Genomic DNA, 17472 nt, shown 5'->3' with positions numbered 1-17472 from the left:
AACAGCGAAGATAGAATGACAGAATAGCGCTATTAGCGTCTCCCCGAACGCACCAATAGAATAGGTCTTATACAAAATCGACGATGAAATAGATAATACGTATGCTGTACGTTATACAACGTGGAGGTTTGTGTATGACAGATTTTATAATCTCTTTTATCTTATGAGATACGCAGACTTCAAGTTGATTTTTTATCAAGAGTCTGTCTTGTTTCGATTATTATTCAGAACAATATAAGATTTTCTGTCAAAGTTATACAATCTGAATTGTTATTCGTATTATTATCAGCGTTATTTATTTAATACATTATTTAGATTTTATTGACTACATTTTAAAAGTATTTTATTGATTTGGAATGAATCTAAGATTATTTATCTGTAATTTATGTGTGAACAATTTGTGTTCGCATGACATTTTTTTCTAGATTACACCTTGAAGTATTAACATATAATTGAAAATCATCCTGTATAATAAACAAAGTCAATTGCATTATAACGATTTATTATGATGATGATGCATATCAGTATATATATACACATAAAAGCGACAGTTTTTCCGTACATATATATAAGATAGATAACGATTATAAAATATTAAGAAAATAATTTTTTAACAACGATGGCAAAAAGTTGTTAGATTAATAAGCTTTGCGTTTTGTTTAATTTTAGATTACTTCCACTGTAAAACTAATACAGCGTAAAAACTTAATATAATAAAAATTTGAAATGTTATGAAATAAATATATTCATTAATGCTGTACACGAATATTGTAAATGCCATATTAATAAATTTTAGATGATAGAAAGAATAGGCATTTATTACGATAGCGCTTACTCTGTATTTCCTTCACGTATTTAAAACTCAATCTTGTTAAGAGGTACAGCTGATATCCCAAAACCAATATTAAGTATCTCATTAAGTAGCCTTCTAAGAGGATCATTTATATTCATTTTTTTTAATCACTCATCAAAGCATTGTTCGAATCATATAATTAAGAATACCACCGTGTTTGAAGTAAGTCAAGTCGACATCCGTATCAAATCGTGCAATCACTTCAAATTTCTTCCCGTTGTCCATGTTCACAGTGATCGTTTCTCCGGGTTGACAATTCATGGGGATCATGATATCGTATTGCTCGTACCCTGTTAATCCCAAGGTCTCTGCATTTTCTCCAGGAAGATATTGTAGCGGAACAATGCCCATACCCACAAGATTGGACCTGCAAATAAATAAACAAATTTAAATACAAAGTACATTAAATAAAAGCAATTGTAAACCAGATTTCTTTAACACTAGAAGGACCGAATTTGACGATCCCCCTAAAAGGACCGTAAGAGCCAATTTGGCTCCAAGCACATTTTCTTCGTGTAAACAACAATGGAAAGAAATGAAACGTACAGATAATTATAATGAACGTTTTAACAATAGTATCGCTAATTTTATTAATTTATTTTATTACAAAAAGCAGTTATCATATTATAAAAAGTCATATTGGTTTGAGAAGTATTAGTTCGCGAGGAGTCAAATTGGCTACCTCGGTCCTTCTAATGTTAAACAAAAATAAAAAAACTTAATATTTTATTTAAAACTGTTTACTTTAAACATACAAGCTAACTCTTAACTTTTCAAAAGAGATGTATCTTATAATTCAATGAAAAAATTATTTAAAATTGATTAAAAATAAATATTGTTGCGCCCGCTTCGCACGATCGCACTCGCAACCGCGACGCGCACTCCCGAGACGCGGAAAGGAATGGACTCAAGGATTAATGGAAAATAATAAAGGAGCTCTTTATTAAGATCGGCGATGCAGTACAAGAACACCATGGAAGGAATATAATGGTAATCGGTGGAGAAGCACGTCCGAACGCGCTGACTGCTCTCCAAAGATCTGCCGGCCGTTTTCGATAAATAACGGGACGTCGTCCTGGCAACGTCGCGACACCACAGATCGGCAAGCGTAGCATGCGACGAAGCACGGGTGTAACAATATGTTTAAAAAAATACTTGCCTGTGTATTCTTTCATACGATTCTGCTATAACCGCTCGAATACCGAGTAAATACGGTCCTTTGGCGGCCCAATCTCTGGAAGATCCAGATCCGTATTCCTTGCCAACCAGAGCGATTAAAGGTGTTTCGTCTTTCGTGTACTTCTCGGCCGCATCGAAGACGTCCATCTAAATAATATATAGTCAATTGTTATTAATACATTCGCTATCAATGTATATTTTAAAAACTGTCCGTTACAGATATTATGGCATTTTTTAAGCATTTAATATATTTAAATCACACATATGTTTAAAAAATGCAAAATTTATGCTTATTTATATATCTGTGACAAGGATTAAAACGGATTACAATATTAAACAAATATTAAATATTTAAAGCTGTATGCAGCGAGAAATTAAACCAGAGCGAGAAAGCACATATATACCTCTTCATTTGTTGGAATGTAGATCGTTCGTGGTCCCGCTTTACCAATAAATTTATTCACAAGACGAATGTTAGCGAATGTGCCCCGCGCCATCACGGCGTCGTTTCCTCTACGCGAGCCGTAAGAATTAAAATCTTTTGGCGTCAAGCTGAAAATGAAAAAATCATTATTAAAAATTTAGTTAGTTTGCATACGTTGTCTCCACTATCTCATTGATATCAAACTCACCCTCGATTAGCTAGATATCTCGCCGCTGAGGAATTACGCGCAATACTGCCTGCTGGGCTAATATGATCGGTTGTAACAGAATCTCCAAGATTTACGAGCACTCGCGCTCTTGTAATCGATTTGATTGGAGATAGCTCCTGTAAAACCATTTTTCATCTTTTTACAAATAAAAATTTTACGATAAAAGAGCAAAATTATATTTCAACACATAAATGTCTTTAAAAATAATTTAAAATTTGTTTAATCCGACTGCTATTATTAGCACAGTTCAAATAGTTTTTCTATATTAATATCTAAAATTCTAAATATGTAACATAACTTTCAAGAAGTGAAAGCTAATGATAAAATAAAAAAATTAAATTTAAATTCTTTTTATATTCCATAAAAAAATTCAAGATCAAGCATTTATAGTATTTAGTACAATAAAATTATATATTTAATTACCTTCTGCAAGTTATCGAAATAGGGTGGATTTTTAATGTATGTAGAATTAATGTCCCATGGGTACAGCTTGCCGTCAGGTGCTACCAAGCTTGCCCAATTGTCACTACCATGTTCGATTTTACTGTAGACTTCTTTGAACATGGCTGGGATGACATATTTCTGCTCAATAGCTTGAATTTCTGATCTGGTCGGCCAAATATCTTGTAAAAATATTGGAGTACCATCGGCTTTGCGACCTTGTAAATAACAGAAATGTCATATAAATTATGCATACGTAGTACGCATCTCTTATAAAGACTATATATAAATCTAACAAAGCGAAGATGATTTTACATCTTACCCAGTGACTGTTTCTCAAAGTCAAAGTCTACAGTGCCGGCAATGGCATAGGCTATTACTAGGAGCGGAGACGCTAAATAATTCGCCCGGGTATTCGGATGGACTCTGCCTTCAAAGTTTCTGTTGCCTGACAGAACTCCACAGCAAATGAGTTCATTCTACAAGGTATTTAACGCTGTTTTATATACAGAGATAATGCTTATAAAAAAAAGAAATTATTTAATTTCATAATTAATGAATGATATGGACGATAAGCTTTGCGAAGTTTAATGGTTTTTTAATGATTTTTAAACGCAATTTTATTCATTTCATAATTGTCAACAATTTATTGAATTATTTTTATCTTTTAGCAAAAATTGAAAAAAATAACAAATAGAATTTAAATACGAAATCAGCAAATTACTCTACCTTTTCAATAGTTTCGACTATAGCGTCAGGAAGCGGGCCGCTGTTTCCAATACAAGTCATACATCCATAACCAATGATATCGAAACCTAACTTAGTTAAATATGGAATCACACCACTTTCCTGGAGATAATAAGTAACAACTCCAGAGCCAGGTGACAATGATGTTTTTATATATGGCTCAACACTCAAGCCAGCTTCCACTGCCTTTTTAGCAAGAAGACCTGTATGTTAAAGTAGCAAATCTTATATTCTAATTCACAACATCCTTTTCATAGGATTATGATTTATATTCTTTCATAATTAAATAGTTAATAAAATTTTAAATTAACGATAAAAAATTAAATATTTGTTATTTTTCTTTCTTTTTACTTACACAAGAATGTTTCATTTTCTTATCATTCTAATATAAATTTCAAAATATGAAACAAGTTTTAAATAGACAAAATGTTTAAGCTAATAATGACTATCCTAATAATAATTTAAAGCACTAATTTCATTTTTAATTCTATTTCAAGTTTAACTGCGGTTTTAAAATCTAAAAATTCATGGTAATGCATTAACAAATGTCGATAATTGATAGATATTTAAAGCGGTGTTAACAGATTGATTTCATTTCACGCTCTTCAATAAATCATTTGCATTAATGTAATAAATTATAAAATATTAAACGTTAGGTATAGCTGTAATAAATTTTTTGATAAAATTCATAACCTACCTGCTCCAAGCATAACGCTAGGATTGCTAGTATTCGTACAACTGGTAATAGCTGCAATTACTACAGAGCCATGTTTCAATTCGTATTCTTTTCCTTCGTACTTAAACTTCCCCACAGAATCCACCTTCTTAGGGGTCAAACCGTAGCCTTTGAAGCCTACCTATAACAAAAAATTGTCATTCTGTTCACATACATTTTCGACAGTTTGTAGGAATTTTATTTATATGCTTAAATGTACGATCAAAATAACTTTTCCCGTGATCATAAAAAATACTCACAAGGGAAATTTTACAACTGTCCGGAACCGATTTGATTCTCCATGAAATATGTTGTTAAACACGAAAATCTAAGAGAGACACGTATTTTTTTATACATGCGCTAACTCATGTTTAAGAAATACCCCTTTGAAAAAAAAACAGTATTTCTATTTCGAGCCGAATACTATCGGAAGTATAAAAAATGGAAAAAAATTTTTTAAACAAAAGTTGTACGGTTTTAAGAGTACTTCAAAGTACTACAAAGTTGTGAAAAAAAATTTTTTTAATTTTCTTGTTAACAATCGTTAATAAAAAAAAGATGGATTGGATTTTAATTATGATTGAGTTAAACACATTTGAATATTACAGATAAGTAAAGTTTAAAAGTCATCCAATATTATGTTCTTTAGTTGTATTTTTAAACTTGTCTTTTAAGAGCAGAAAATCCAATAATCTTTAGAAAATATTCTGAGAAGCTACAATAAAATTCGCAAATAATTACAAGTTACAAGTTGTACGCTAAAAACAACACTTTTTTTATGTGATTTATTGTTCCAAGTCATTATTTGTTGTCTCATAAATTTGGCAGATTTAATGCGTCGAGTGGCACATGACAGAATTCATTGCCCGATACACAATTTGCTGAAGAAGCAACACGAACTCGCAACGATCTTTAAGCAATCACGAGGTCTATGACCTCGTGCTTACTTCACGCGTGCACAATCCAGTGACGAACCAACAATGACAAGTATTTTTAGACAAAAAACTGGTAAACAAGTTATTAAATATCAAAGAAAAATGTATAAATCAATCAGATTATTTTTAACTAATTTTAAGTGCGACAATAATGATACAAAACTAAGAAATGTCCATAATAATATAAAGATTCAGCATATTTATTTTAAATCATAGCAATTATGGAAATAATATTTGTTCGTACCTTTATTATTAATTGTTGGGTATTAATTGTTTAGTATTATTTCTATTTTGTAGAGATACTTCGATAGTACTTGATATTAATTGCGATCAAAATGTGCTAAACAGAAAATACAAGTACGTACTTCTTTTAACATATTGTTCATTAATATAAAATGACACATAGCAGCTGTTTATAGTACAACATTAATTAAATCAAAGGTTCTTCTTTAAACAAAATTTTCCATTGTTTTCCGTAAACATATCCCTTTTTAAATCCTAGGCACTATGCCTTGATAAGAAATCTGAACTTTTTCTATATACCAGCATGCACGACAAACGATGGCTCATTTGCAATGAAATGTGTGAGCTTTGCAAAACGAATGTAGTAGGATGTTGTATCAGCAATTTCAGCGCGAGCTCTGAATATGTCTTTCAGAACTTATGCAAAGTGTGACCAAAGACTCTTGTCTTCTCCGACGAGGCGGACGGATCGATCGATCAATGGTATGTGCGTACGAATTATTTCTTTCTTCATGAATTGTCAAGTGCTACGCATTATCCTATATTTTAAAAAATAAGAGAGAGTCATGTTTAACAGTCCATCTATATCATAAATATAAAAAATTTCAAGCAATCTGATATGTGTTCTTATATACAGAGAATTCAGAAAGATTTTTTTGATGCATAATAATCGGAATTTTTTAAAATAAGACAAACATAGTAGCTTGTATTTTTCAATTAAAACACTATTTGACAACACCAAATGAACAATAATCTAATAATAATATTATTATATTTTTATATTATAAAGACCCTATTATCAAAAATATTAAAATTAACTGGCAGTTTGTAACATTTCTTAAATTTAATATGATCCGAAATTCTCATTACAGGAGTATCGATTTTAAATTGATAACAAATTTATTATTATAATTTGATTTTGTTTAATCTAAAATGTCTGGATTTATACTAATATCCATTAAAGTATATAAGTATTATATATATTTTATTGATCTTCAATATCAACCTCAATCGGAGAAGAATTGAATTTCACGTGGAAGAAACGTTAACTTTATGATTCAGGATGAATTTCTTCGACAGACATGTCCTTGTGCCTGTCATAGGCCAGGTAACGCGATGCCAATGTTGAACATTTCGAATAGAAATCGATCGGCACGTTCTTAAACACGTATTGTTTCCGTTTGTTGAGCGATCATTCGCTGCGGTTCGCCTATCGGATTAAGACCGCGACTTTCTCGACATGCCCGCGAGTTAAATATCATATTCGTGTAATAATCATTTTTTACATTTCTGTGTGTGCTTTTTGTATGTTCATTGAAAGTTTCTGCAGTGTCACGAAAACAGACTCAATAACAATTCAGTATGCATTATTGTAAAAGTTATGAAACATAATTTGTCATAATTTTTAGTTTCTTATGAATTAGTTTTAGTTAAAATCTTGGTGTTAAAAACTAGTGATAAAGCTGGACCCAATAGAAGTTCAGAAGCAGGAGGCCAGAAATAGAGATGAAGGTTTCTATAAAAGGCTCGATGAATACAAGAGTTAGTAGTCGTGAAAATCCATTTACTGTTGGTGAATTATAAACGAGTAAGTTCAGATATCGAATTCTTTGTTAGTGTAATCTTCTTCATCTGATTTGCTATGTGAAAATATTGTAGTTTGTTAGCATTGTATTCTATGATTCCAAAAATGAAAAAAGTTTGACAATCATTGGAAACATTATCAATAAATAATTATCATAATATATATACACAATTATCATAATATATAACAGCTTTGGATATTTGAAGAAATATTCAATAAATGAAATCGTTCTCAATTTTTCTGAAATAATCTGAAATAGCTGAATTTTCCTCAATATCTCTTCAATATTTGAAAGAGAAATATTTTTATATTTAGGAAAGAAATTGTACAGGATTCATGGATTCGATTGATACATCAGCATTGTATAAGAGGATTATACTATTGGATGCGATCGTATCCGGTAAAGTTGTAATGGAAACTTCACCGGGTGATGATTGCATCCAATATCAAATCCCTGTACATCTAACGTTTATAGCTACGTGCATATCGCTCTACTAAGTATTGTTGTTAGGGTCGAGTATGTGACTGGTACACAAATGAGAAAAAAAAATTTGTGACTAGATCATATACTCGTCTTTAATGGCAAGAGATATCACCTGAAGATTAATTCACATCTCGTTCATTTATCTTTGGTGATCTAACTATATGTTGTATCGAAATATCATAAAGCTAGATCAGCAAAGGAAAGATGCTCGAGACATAGCAACACGAGACATGTTTTTCGCAGGAGTAATTTAATGTTAGTATTTATTATCAAGGGTGGACAAAATTCAAAAAATTGTATTTAAATACAAAATACAAAAGCGTTCCAGTTCACGCATGATATGCATGATGTATCATTTATCCTTGTTGTTTACCAAATGTAAACAAGGATAAATGATATATTATGCACATCATGCGTGAAATGGAACGCACTTTAGGTTGAATCAACAATGATGCAATTTTAATTTTCATCAAAAAAATATTTACATAATTTAAATGTATTTAGTATTTACAAATTTAAAATACAAAATACTAAAAAAAAAGTATTTAAATACGAAATACAAAATACAAAAATGTATTTAAATACGTATTTTAAATACATGTACTTCAAATACTGTCTCTCCATCCCTGTTTATTATTACTAATCATGTGAAATACTATATATTTTTATCGAGCTTGTTTTACCGCAGTATTAATATATCAGAATATCTTTATTATAAACTGATGTATAAAAATTGCTGGCATCTTATAAAAAAATGAGTGCCTTTGATTACATTAAATTCACATAGTACTGTAGATTGTCGTGAAAGTAAATAACTTTTAGTCACAGAGTTCAAAGGGACTTTTATTGTGATATGTTAATGTAAGCTAATCATATCACAGTAATAAGTTACCTAGTTCTCTGTCGATTATTTTCATTTTTTGTTCGTGTTTTTTTTCTAACAAGAGAGTACCACGCAAGTTTTTTTTAGAAAAAAAAATAGGATCAAATTCATTTTAGCGCTAGCTGGCAAAACAGAGGTACAGCATGAGATGGATAGAATCTAGTTTGACTTACATTTTACAGTCACTGGGTAATATTCGTCCCTTGTATGTACTAAATAATCATCTTTTTTAAAGCGCTCATATTAGCATTCTAGCCTTATCATATTGTTACAAATGCTTTATGTGTACATATTGTCGATATAATTAATATTATTATTCATCTTATTAAGTAACAAAATATGGAATACAGCAGATGAAATAGATTTGCTTGTGAGTACAATCTATTTCATACGGAAATTTTTAAGAGTCACCAACCTTGTTTACGAGGCAATTTCTGAAGTCTATTTGCATGTCGGATACTGAAACTCTATCATGAGGTCTCTTAGGTCCGCTAACACTTGAGACTACAGTGTTCAAATCCAAAGTGACCACCTCGGAAAAAATTGGATCTTGGCTCGGGTCACCATAATTCCTTAACATGCGTACGTTTTTAAGATATTTTTCAATCTTATTAATGTGTTCCTCAGATCGACCTAGTATAGAAAAAAAAATATATTTATATATTACATAAAATATTTTTAAAAAGCCATCACATTGTAAAAGATATTTATAAAAATATATAATTACTGATAGAGAGAGAGAAAACTTTACCTGTTTGCTTGAGATATGCTAAACTTTGTTGATCTACTGCAAAAAAGCCTACAGTTGCACCGTATTCCGGGCACATATTAGAAATGGTAGCACGATCCGCGATACTTAGCTGCGTTACGCCTGATCCAAAGAATTCGACAAATTTTCCAACCACTCCGACTTGTCGAAGATTCTGTAAATATGTAAAATATTATGTTTATAAGATTATATAATTGATACTAATGATATTAATATTATATATAAAATATATAGTATATTCTATTATGTATAAACTTTATCCATTAAGGTTGTGTTCCAAAATTTACTGTCAGTACTGAAAATCTATAGTTTACATTATGTGCACTATGGATTTTCAGTACTGGCAGTAAATTTTGGAACACAGCCTAAGAAATAAGTAAAATTGTATTTATAAAAACATATAAAACATTTAATATTACAATAAAAATATTTCTAAAAAGCTTCTATTTTTTTTACTAAGTCTACCCGGAAAATTTTTACCTTCGTAATAGTTAAAACAAGATCAGTAGACGTGGCATATTGATTCAATACACCTTCCAATTTATATCCCACGACTTTTGGTATTAACATAGAAATTGCTTGACCAAGCATAACAGCTTCTGCTTCAATACCTCCGACTCCCCATCCAAGTACACCCAGACCATTTACCATGGTAGTATGAGAATCAGTACCAACTACACTGTCGGGATACAGAAGATTGTTGGAATCAAATACCACTCTTGCCAGGTATTCTAAATTCACTTGATGCACGATACCGCTTCCGGGAGGAACAATTAACATATTTTTAAATGCTTTTGCACCCCATTTAAGAAACATGAAGCGTTCTTTATTTCTTTCAAATTCGAGTTCTTCATTCTTTTTTATAGCATCATTGCTGAAACATGCATAGTAATAAGATTTATATAAACTAGATTATAGGCAATATAACACAAAAATAAAAAAGATTCTTAGATTTTTTTTATTTGTATCTCCTCTCACAATATTATCAAGCATTACATAAAACTTTTTTTCTCTTGTAACATTTCAGCAATATTAGATCTTCCATATTATTTTTTATTAGCTTATGATAACCTTTAACTCTCCATTATTAAAAAAAAAGCAAAACGTATATTACTTGATAAAGCAATGAACCATACCTTCTAGTAAAATCAGCCTGTATCGAATGATCAATTACAAGGTCTGATGGACAGACTGGATTAATTTTATTAGGATCGCCACTGAGTTTCTTCACAGCATCTCTCATTGCCGCAAAATCCACAACTGCCGGTACTCCAGTAAAGTCCTGTTTGTAATTTAATAAACAGCAATAAGTATTTTTTTTGCGCATGACTAAACTTGATAAAATATGGAAATTTTGAAGACATTTCTTTACCTGTAATATAACTCTCGCAGGCTTAAAGGCCACTTCAACTCCATCTTGAAGAGACTGATTATTTTCCCAATCCAAAATTTTCTCAACATCGAGTTTTGTTACTTGGAAATTGTCACAATTACGCACAGCACTTTCCAAGAGAACTCGGATGGAAAATGGTAATCTGTCTGTAAAAGCCGATATATATAAATATTTATTCATTAAATGTGAAATAAAAAAAACTTACCATATTTTTTGCCTAAATTGCCAACATCATAATACTGGCAATCTTTCAATCCAATTTTAATGGATTTTAATAGACTCTTGTAAGGATTTATCTCTGAAATAAAAAAATGATATAGTTTATTATCATAAATTAAAAAATTTCTAACATACAAAATATATAATTTGTATATTTTTATTACGTATTAATTAAAATAAAACAATTATAAAATTCAATAGCATCAGAAAGCAAAATAAAATTATTCTAATTTAATTTCTATTAATATTTTTCCTTTCCCTTCAAATTTAATTAATGTTCCCAATTATAAAAGTATATAAATAAATATTTAGAAGATTACAACTGCATCTTCAAATTTTAAAATTTATCTTTTTTTATATATTGCAACTTTTAACATTAATTAAAATATCTGCCCAAATTCAAGTTACAATGAATATATATAAGAAACTATAATATTTTATGGTACTCTCTCTCTCTCTTGTATTAATATATAACTCTAAAAATGAGTATTTTTTAAATTCTGAATGTTTTATTTTTCATATATTGCAACTTTCATCCTCACTTAGAACACCCATGAGTTTTAATTCCTTTAAGTTCGGATATATTATGGAATACACGAATTAATATTTTTCACTGGAATAAATTGATCTAACGCAATAAGTTAACGATAATAAATCCGTTGTCTTCGCTTGTTTACATTTCATTTTTTAACAAAATAACGCCAAGAAACAAGTACACATCTCTCCACTTACCAGCCATGATTGTCACTGAACAAGTCACGTCGGCCCCATCGCACGATACGTATATAGCGCTTACATGGTTTATACCGAGTGTCCCAGGAATACCGATATTCGCAATATATATGATTTCCTCAATAATTTTTCGTCGACACGATCACCCGGATCATCGCACGTCCTGTGAACGAATCATTTTGCTTTTCCAATCGAAATCAGGCACTAAAAGTGAAAACATAAAAAGAAAAGAACAGAATAAAATAAAAGTTTCATCAGGTTGCGTAATGTAACACCTCTCCCAAGTTAATTCGTCGCATAATTCGCTCAATTACGACGAAGAGGAAGGGCAAAGTTCAGTTACCGCGTAATGAGATCGTTAAGCGACGCTGGGTAGACGGGCGATCACGTGGTACGTACATGTGCGCAGATGCGCACGTGTACGTGGCGCGATGTATCGCGAGACGCGAATCTGTCATGTCATACCGTCACATCAGCGAACTGACGTAAACTTCAAATAGTATTTGCGTGATAATCAGGTAGCACAATCGTCGACTCTCCTTTCGACATCGAATTAATTTTGCAAGAAAAACTCCACGGATCTCGCGTGTCGATTGGTTTTGCGAGTGTCGCACGAGACTCAAGGATGGAACGAAACTTGGTGAAAACATTGGATGACACGTAAGCATTGTGGGGCATATAGGCTAGGAAATCTTCCTCGGTATAAGATTTTGAACATTTTCGAGTTTCTATCATGTAATAAATATCATATTGTGAATATTACTCCCCAGATAGCAACGTGTCTGTCTTGTTGCTGAGATATTGCTTGCTAAGTATGCATTGCTAAGCATATATTACTAGCAGAATTGCAGCAATTGAGTCCTCATTTGTTGACAACTTGATGTCTTCATGATACGATAATTTTAAGTAGCAATTTGCCAACAGTTTGCCGACAACTTTAAAATCATCATCATCAAAATTCGTACTACTGCCGTTATGTTGCCATGATAATATGTAGCATCATGCAATGCTTTCACATTGTCGACAACACAAGAAACATTGATGCATCTATCTTGCTGTTAAAATGCTGGCAATACATACACACATTCTTGCTTGCATGTTGCTACAATGTCGGTATATTCGAAATTGTTGAAGACAAATCTATGGCAAGTTGCCAGAATCATAAACAATCACAGATTTATGCGATTTTGCTGAGACACGCTTTGCTATCTGGGTCAGGTTCGGTTTTGTTTTTTTTGTGATGTAAAAATTGTATTTTTCCAGCTATGGTTAATTACTAAACTAGTTTTGTAGGGAGTAAAAATTACTACTACAAAACAATCAGTTTAGTGATTGATCATAGCTATAATAACATAATTTTTACATTGTTATCAAATTAAATGAGTCTAAATACAAGTTAATGAAAAACTAAAGCATTAATTTTATTTAATACACTTGTGTATCCATCTTTGTTTCCTTAATCATTACATCTATCTATAGTTATTAATCAGTCTTGTATATTTATCCAGTAAAGTTATTATCGTATCTTATAGGCATGATAAGAAAGGAATCATTGGCTGTATTTTGGCTGATCACGCTGGTCTCTGTCTTGGAGGTAATAAATCGTCCCATATAAAGACCCAAATAAAAAATCATAGATATGAGAAAATTTCAAGCATTCGTATGACAAAAACCGCAAAGTTGTAAACTTTTGTAGTTAAGGGCGATGCATCGAGCGACAGTGCCGGGTTGATAGCGGCCATAGCGGATTTAGTTGCAAAATTGGAACCGAAATCCGGATCACCAATTATATCGCTTCAAAATGATAACAGGTAAGCGAAATGACAATTTTGTAATATTTCTAAATCTAAAATGGAAATTTGCTTCACTGAATTTCAGGCAGTGTATTATACTTCGTAAGGAACCTGTAGTTGGTGCTATATATAAAGACATATCGACTTGAAGCAATCACTGTTGTACAAGTGACTAAAACTTATTTATAATATTTATATCCAAAATGCGATCTTTTTTTTTTACAAAAATATTTAAGTATTAAGTAAATGCTCGAATTGTTAATAAAAGGAAATTTAATAGGTAAGGTATGTGGCTTTCATCGTATAGGGGGATTTGTAGTCAATTTCAACTAGTTGTACAAAAATTATTTATACATAGGTATATGATCTTTTAACATTTTACAAGATCTTACAATGAACCTGTAGTTGATTTATATATTAAATAAAATAATTCATATTACACGAGGGTTTAGGATTAGTCGCTCTTTTTCTGTTTATTTCTTCTTTCATACCATTTGCTAGTGGCAAGCTGGATTAATTCGTAATTTTCATATAGCCAAGACATAAGTACAATCATAAACATTATTATGCCAACTAATAGGTGCAATATTTTTTCATTTGGGAAGAAGTAAGTCTGAAATAGTGGAAGAGATTACTTTACCGCTGTGCGATTTTAGCGTAGATATATATAAAATTACATCGTGAATACTTTACGTGTGACAAATTAGTGGCGAACGCTGCGACGAGTAGACATGTGGAGAACATGGGCTTTGGTACTAGTCCGCGTAATGGACGATAGACTGTGTCCTGGTGTCTCTTATTAATGAATATCACCGAATGTATGATTCTCAGGCCCATGTTCACGCAGTTGCCGAGAATAAAACCGACCGGACCAAACCAGGTAGCAAACAGATACGATGCGCCCAAGAATGTGATCGACTGGTAGATCATGACCAAATTGCTCTTGTTTATGGTCGCATTGTCGGCTGTTGCGTTAGTGTAGCATTCGGTTACGCCATTGATTCCTAATAGTAATACGGCGAGACAGTGTGCTCTTAGCAATAGAACAGGTAATGGTAAAATCAGCTTCGAGCCGCCGTACAACCAGAGCAACAGGCTCGAATAAGACTGACCGAATACTAGAACAACCAAACCGATACATGTAACAACAGAACACAAATGTGTCAACACATTCACACTCTCTTGTACTTTCACCTGAAAATATCATAGTTTATAAATAAGTACATAAAATTTTATGGTAAACATGGAAGGTTGCAATAGACGCTCACTGGATTCTGATCAGATATCGTTTTATCCCTTTTCACCATCTGTGTGAAATAAAAATATCCACTATCTTCGATTGGACGGAAAATAAATCTAGCAGCTAGCGAACCCATATTATTCACAATCTCGTAGACTCCCTTAAAGAAAGAAAAAATGAGCATCTAATGATGATATTGCAGTATACCTGTGTCCCAAAATTTGCGTATTATAATACTACAATAAAAAAAGGTCTAAAAAAGTTATTCGTAAATTCTTATTTTAAGCAGTAATTTTTTTTAGATAATAGGGGTATATGGCTAATTACAGATATTTAAACGGTCACCTGACCGTGAGTCACGCATACCGTATTGTAGTGTTAGTATTAGTGATGAAGCCTGTACTTCAGCACGCTCATTAATACTACAATATGATACGCGCGATTAATGGACAGGTGGCCATTTAAACGTAATCTAATTGGCCATGTTTATACCATTATTTAAAAAATTACCGCTAAAAATAAAAATTTATGAATAACTTTTTTACTTAATTTTTCCAGAACTTTCTTGCTACAGTACTTTGATTCACGAATTTGGGAAATACTCTGTATATTGACACAAACCTGTTCTGTAAACGTTAACACTGGCATTATAGTCATGATCAATCTTTCGCCTTCTGTCAAAATCTGCTTTAGGAGTCCTTGCCTAAAGAAGCTCCATGTGAGATTAGTCAACTTTGTATCAAAGTACGAATCCTACGGAGTAACTGTTGTACTTTTCTTACAAAACGATAATGTAACAATGCAATTATAATACATACATTATTTTCTAGCTGACAAGGTAAAAAATCTTCTAGAGTATGAAAGGGAAACTCCCTTATCACATATTCGTCGCTATTATCTTTCAAAGACATTCTTCGTTTCTGTGAACACTTGTTCAGCTTCTTGATATGATGATGAAAATATGCATAATGACTAGTTGTATAAAATATTGCTGCAACAAGTTGAGCGATGCCGAACGCAAGTAATGCGTTCTCAGGATAATATAATATTAGTGGGACAAACGTCATAGTGCGAATAACGATCATGATTGTATCCAGAATTATCTGGAAGAACAAAGATAGTGAAATACCCATCTCTTGAAAATCTTGTATATCTTTTGTCTCTGTTGCCTTACTTTAAGCCTAACGAAGAGAAATGCGCTTGCGATTAATTGAACGACTAAGGAAGACAATTCTATAACACACGACAGTCCAACTGCCCAAACTGCAAATGTGTAGTACGGTGGTAATATCTCTGTGGTGGAGAGCAAGAACAGCCAAATGTATCCAAATAGGAAGGACATTACAATGCATATGGGTACTCTAAAACACATTAATTAATTCATACAATTTTGCTGAAAGAGAATAGAGTCTCTCAGAAGACAAACTGATCGATTTTACATTTTTCCGTCATTTCTTAATTTCAATAGCACGATTAGTTTTACAACTTCATTAATTTTTATATGCTTCTTATTTCATGGGGCTGATCAGTATAGTTTCTGAGATGATCAATTATCATGTACGCAGTGAACTAACGTCAGCCACAGTAGATTTACAACTTGGGCCCAATTATGCTCTGCCGTGTTAGTCAGACATGCTTTCACGAATGGCTCGCGTGATAAGAACAGTATCATAGATTCCAGTAAGAGTAATCTCACATTAATGACGCCTAGAATTGCCTGGCCAACGTGGCGAACAACAAATGCGTTCAGAACAAATGTGATACAGCGACAGAATATCTGTAAAAAGTTTTTCTCAAATTTTGTATGACGTAGCATTTGTCAATATAGAATCAGGTGCCTTTAATCAATACTCTTAGATTAAAATGAATGCTTCAAAGTACTCAGGTTGTTTGCAAAAAAAATTGATATACCGGTTTTATCAACATACCTGAAATACAATACTGAACGAGGCATTCTCCAAGCTGCTCTTCAGGATATTCGGTGGCATTTTCAGACCGATTCGACAGAAGCATGTGTGTGAATGTTTCGAGATTCCCGCCGGGAAACGTAGAGAAACATTAACTCTCCCAGGTTAGGTAAGGTTATGTGAAATTACTACGACCATTACGACTATAGGAACAAGTGGCAACCGGGACAACGTTCGTCAATCATCTCCTCGGTTTTGTATGTATTACCGAGCCCTTTGTTTGCATAAGATCGATTCTATCACAACGGAAAAAGGAAGTGATAACCGTAATTAGCGTGATAATATTTCGTGATCGTGACGTAACCACGTCAAAATGCGTGGCAATACAGACGATACAGACTGAAGACGTAGACTGCGTAGACGGCGTAGATAAAAGACCAAGACAAGACAGACGTTATGGGTTATAGATATTTACACGATACTATTTTTCACTGCGGAAAGTGGAGACACCGACGAGATACTATTAAAGACCGACGTTCTTACAAGAGTTCGCGTCCGTGTTAATATTGAAGTGATTGGCTACGTTTACACCGTGCATTTAGGCCGCGGCCTATACAATAGATGTCCTTGTTTATCCTGTAGGTTAAACAAGACACCTATCGTATAGGTCACGGACTAAGCGCACGGTGTAAACGTAGCCA

General features: G+C 32.4%; 4 protein-coding genes across 5 annotated transcripts in view; 2 read left to right on the top strand and 2 right to left on the bottom strand.

The window, feature by feature from the left end:
- Nucleotides 1–679: 679 nt before the first annotated feature.
- Nucleotides 680–11944, bottom strand: LOC108731007 (cytoplasmic aconitate hydratase). 2 transcript variants are annotated; one of them, XM_018461049.1, is made up of 15 exons: nucleotides 11832–11944; nucleotides 11086–11178; nucleotides 10860–11026; nucleotides 10624–10769; nucleotides 9968–10361; nucleotides 9470–9641; nucleotides 9134–9351; nucleotides 4571–4730; nucleotides 3856–4076; nucleotides 3449–3605; nucleotides 3109–3344; nucleotides 2665–2801; nucleotides 2437–2584; nucleotides 2013–2179; nucleotides 680–1220 (listed from the first exon to the last, which is right to left on the bottom strand). In XM_018461049.1, exons 1-15 carry the CDS (start codon nucleotides 11836–11838, stop codon nucleotides 968–970), a joined length of 2676 nt encoding a protein of 891 aa, XP_018316551.1. In that variant the 5' UTR covers nucleotides 11839–11944; the 3' UTR covers nucleotides 680–967. The 2 variants fall into 2 exon arrangements, with proteins under 2 accessions (XP_018316551.1, XP_018316550.1); XM_018461048.1 differs by lacking the exon at nucleotides 11832–11944 and adding an exon at nucleotides 11642–11740.
- A 297-nt stretch (nucleotides 11945–12241) lies between these two features.
- On the top strand, nucleotides 12242–13842 carry Lamtor5 (Late endosomal/lysosomal adaptor, MAPK and MTOR activator 5). Its single transcript, XM_018460923.1, has 4 exons — nucleotides 12242–12491; nucleotides 13364–13425; nucleotides 13528–13642; nucleotides 13710–13842. Exons 1-4 carry the CDS (start codon nucleotides 12457–12459, stop codon nucleotides 13771–13773), a joined length of 276 nt encoding a protein of 91 aa, XP_018316425.1. The 5' UTR covers nucleotides 12242–12456; the 3' UTR covers nucleotides 13774–13842.
- An 87-nt stretch (nucleotides 13843–13929) lies between these two features.
- On the bottom strand, nucleotides 13930–16871 carry LOC108730937 (protein RFT1 homolog). Its single transcript, XM_018460916.1, has 8 exons — nucleotides 16793–16871; nucleotides 16439–16641; nucleotides 16039–16225; nucleotides 15683–15967; nucleotides 15486–15617; nucleotides 14893–15024; nucleotides 14318–14818; nucleotides 13930–14237 (listed from the first exon to the last, which is right to left on the bottom strand). Exons 1-8 carry the CDS (start codon nucleotides 16850–16852, stop codon nucleotides 14079–14081), a joined length of 1659 nt encoding a protein of 552 aa, XP_018316418.1. The 5' UTR covers nucleotides 16853–16871; the 3' UTR covers nucleotides 13930–14078.
- Nucleotides 16872–16969: 98 nt separating this feature from the next.
- The window catches only part of fbl (pantothenate kinase 3 fbl), a 9178-nt gene continuing 8675 nt past the window's right edge, over nucleotides 16970–17472 (top strand). Inside the window, exon 1 of the mRNA XM_018460920.1 lies at nucleotides 16970–17028. The gene's annotated coding sequence lies outside the window, so the exon portion shown is untranslated. The remainder of the gene's footprint in view (nucleotides 17029–17472) is intronic.

Source organism: Mycetomoellerius zeteki, unplaced genomic scaffold, assembly GCF_001594055.1.
Source record: "Mycetomoellerius zeteki isolate Tzet28-1 unplaced genomic scaffold, Tzet1.0 scaffold98, whole genome shotgun sequence".
Taxonomy (NCBI): domain Eukaryota; kingdom Metazoa; phylum Arthropoda; class Insecta; order Hymenoptera; family Formicidae; genus Mycetomoellerius; species Mycetomoellerius zeteki.
This window is presented reverse-complemented; position numbering and strand designations above follow the sequence as displayed.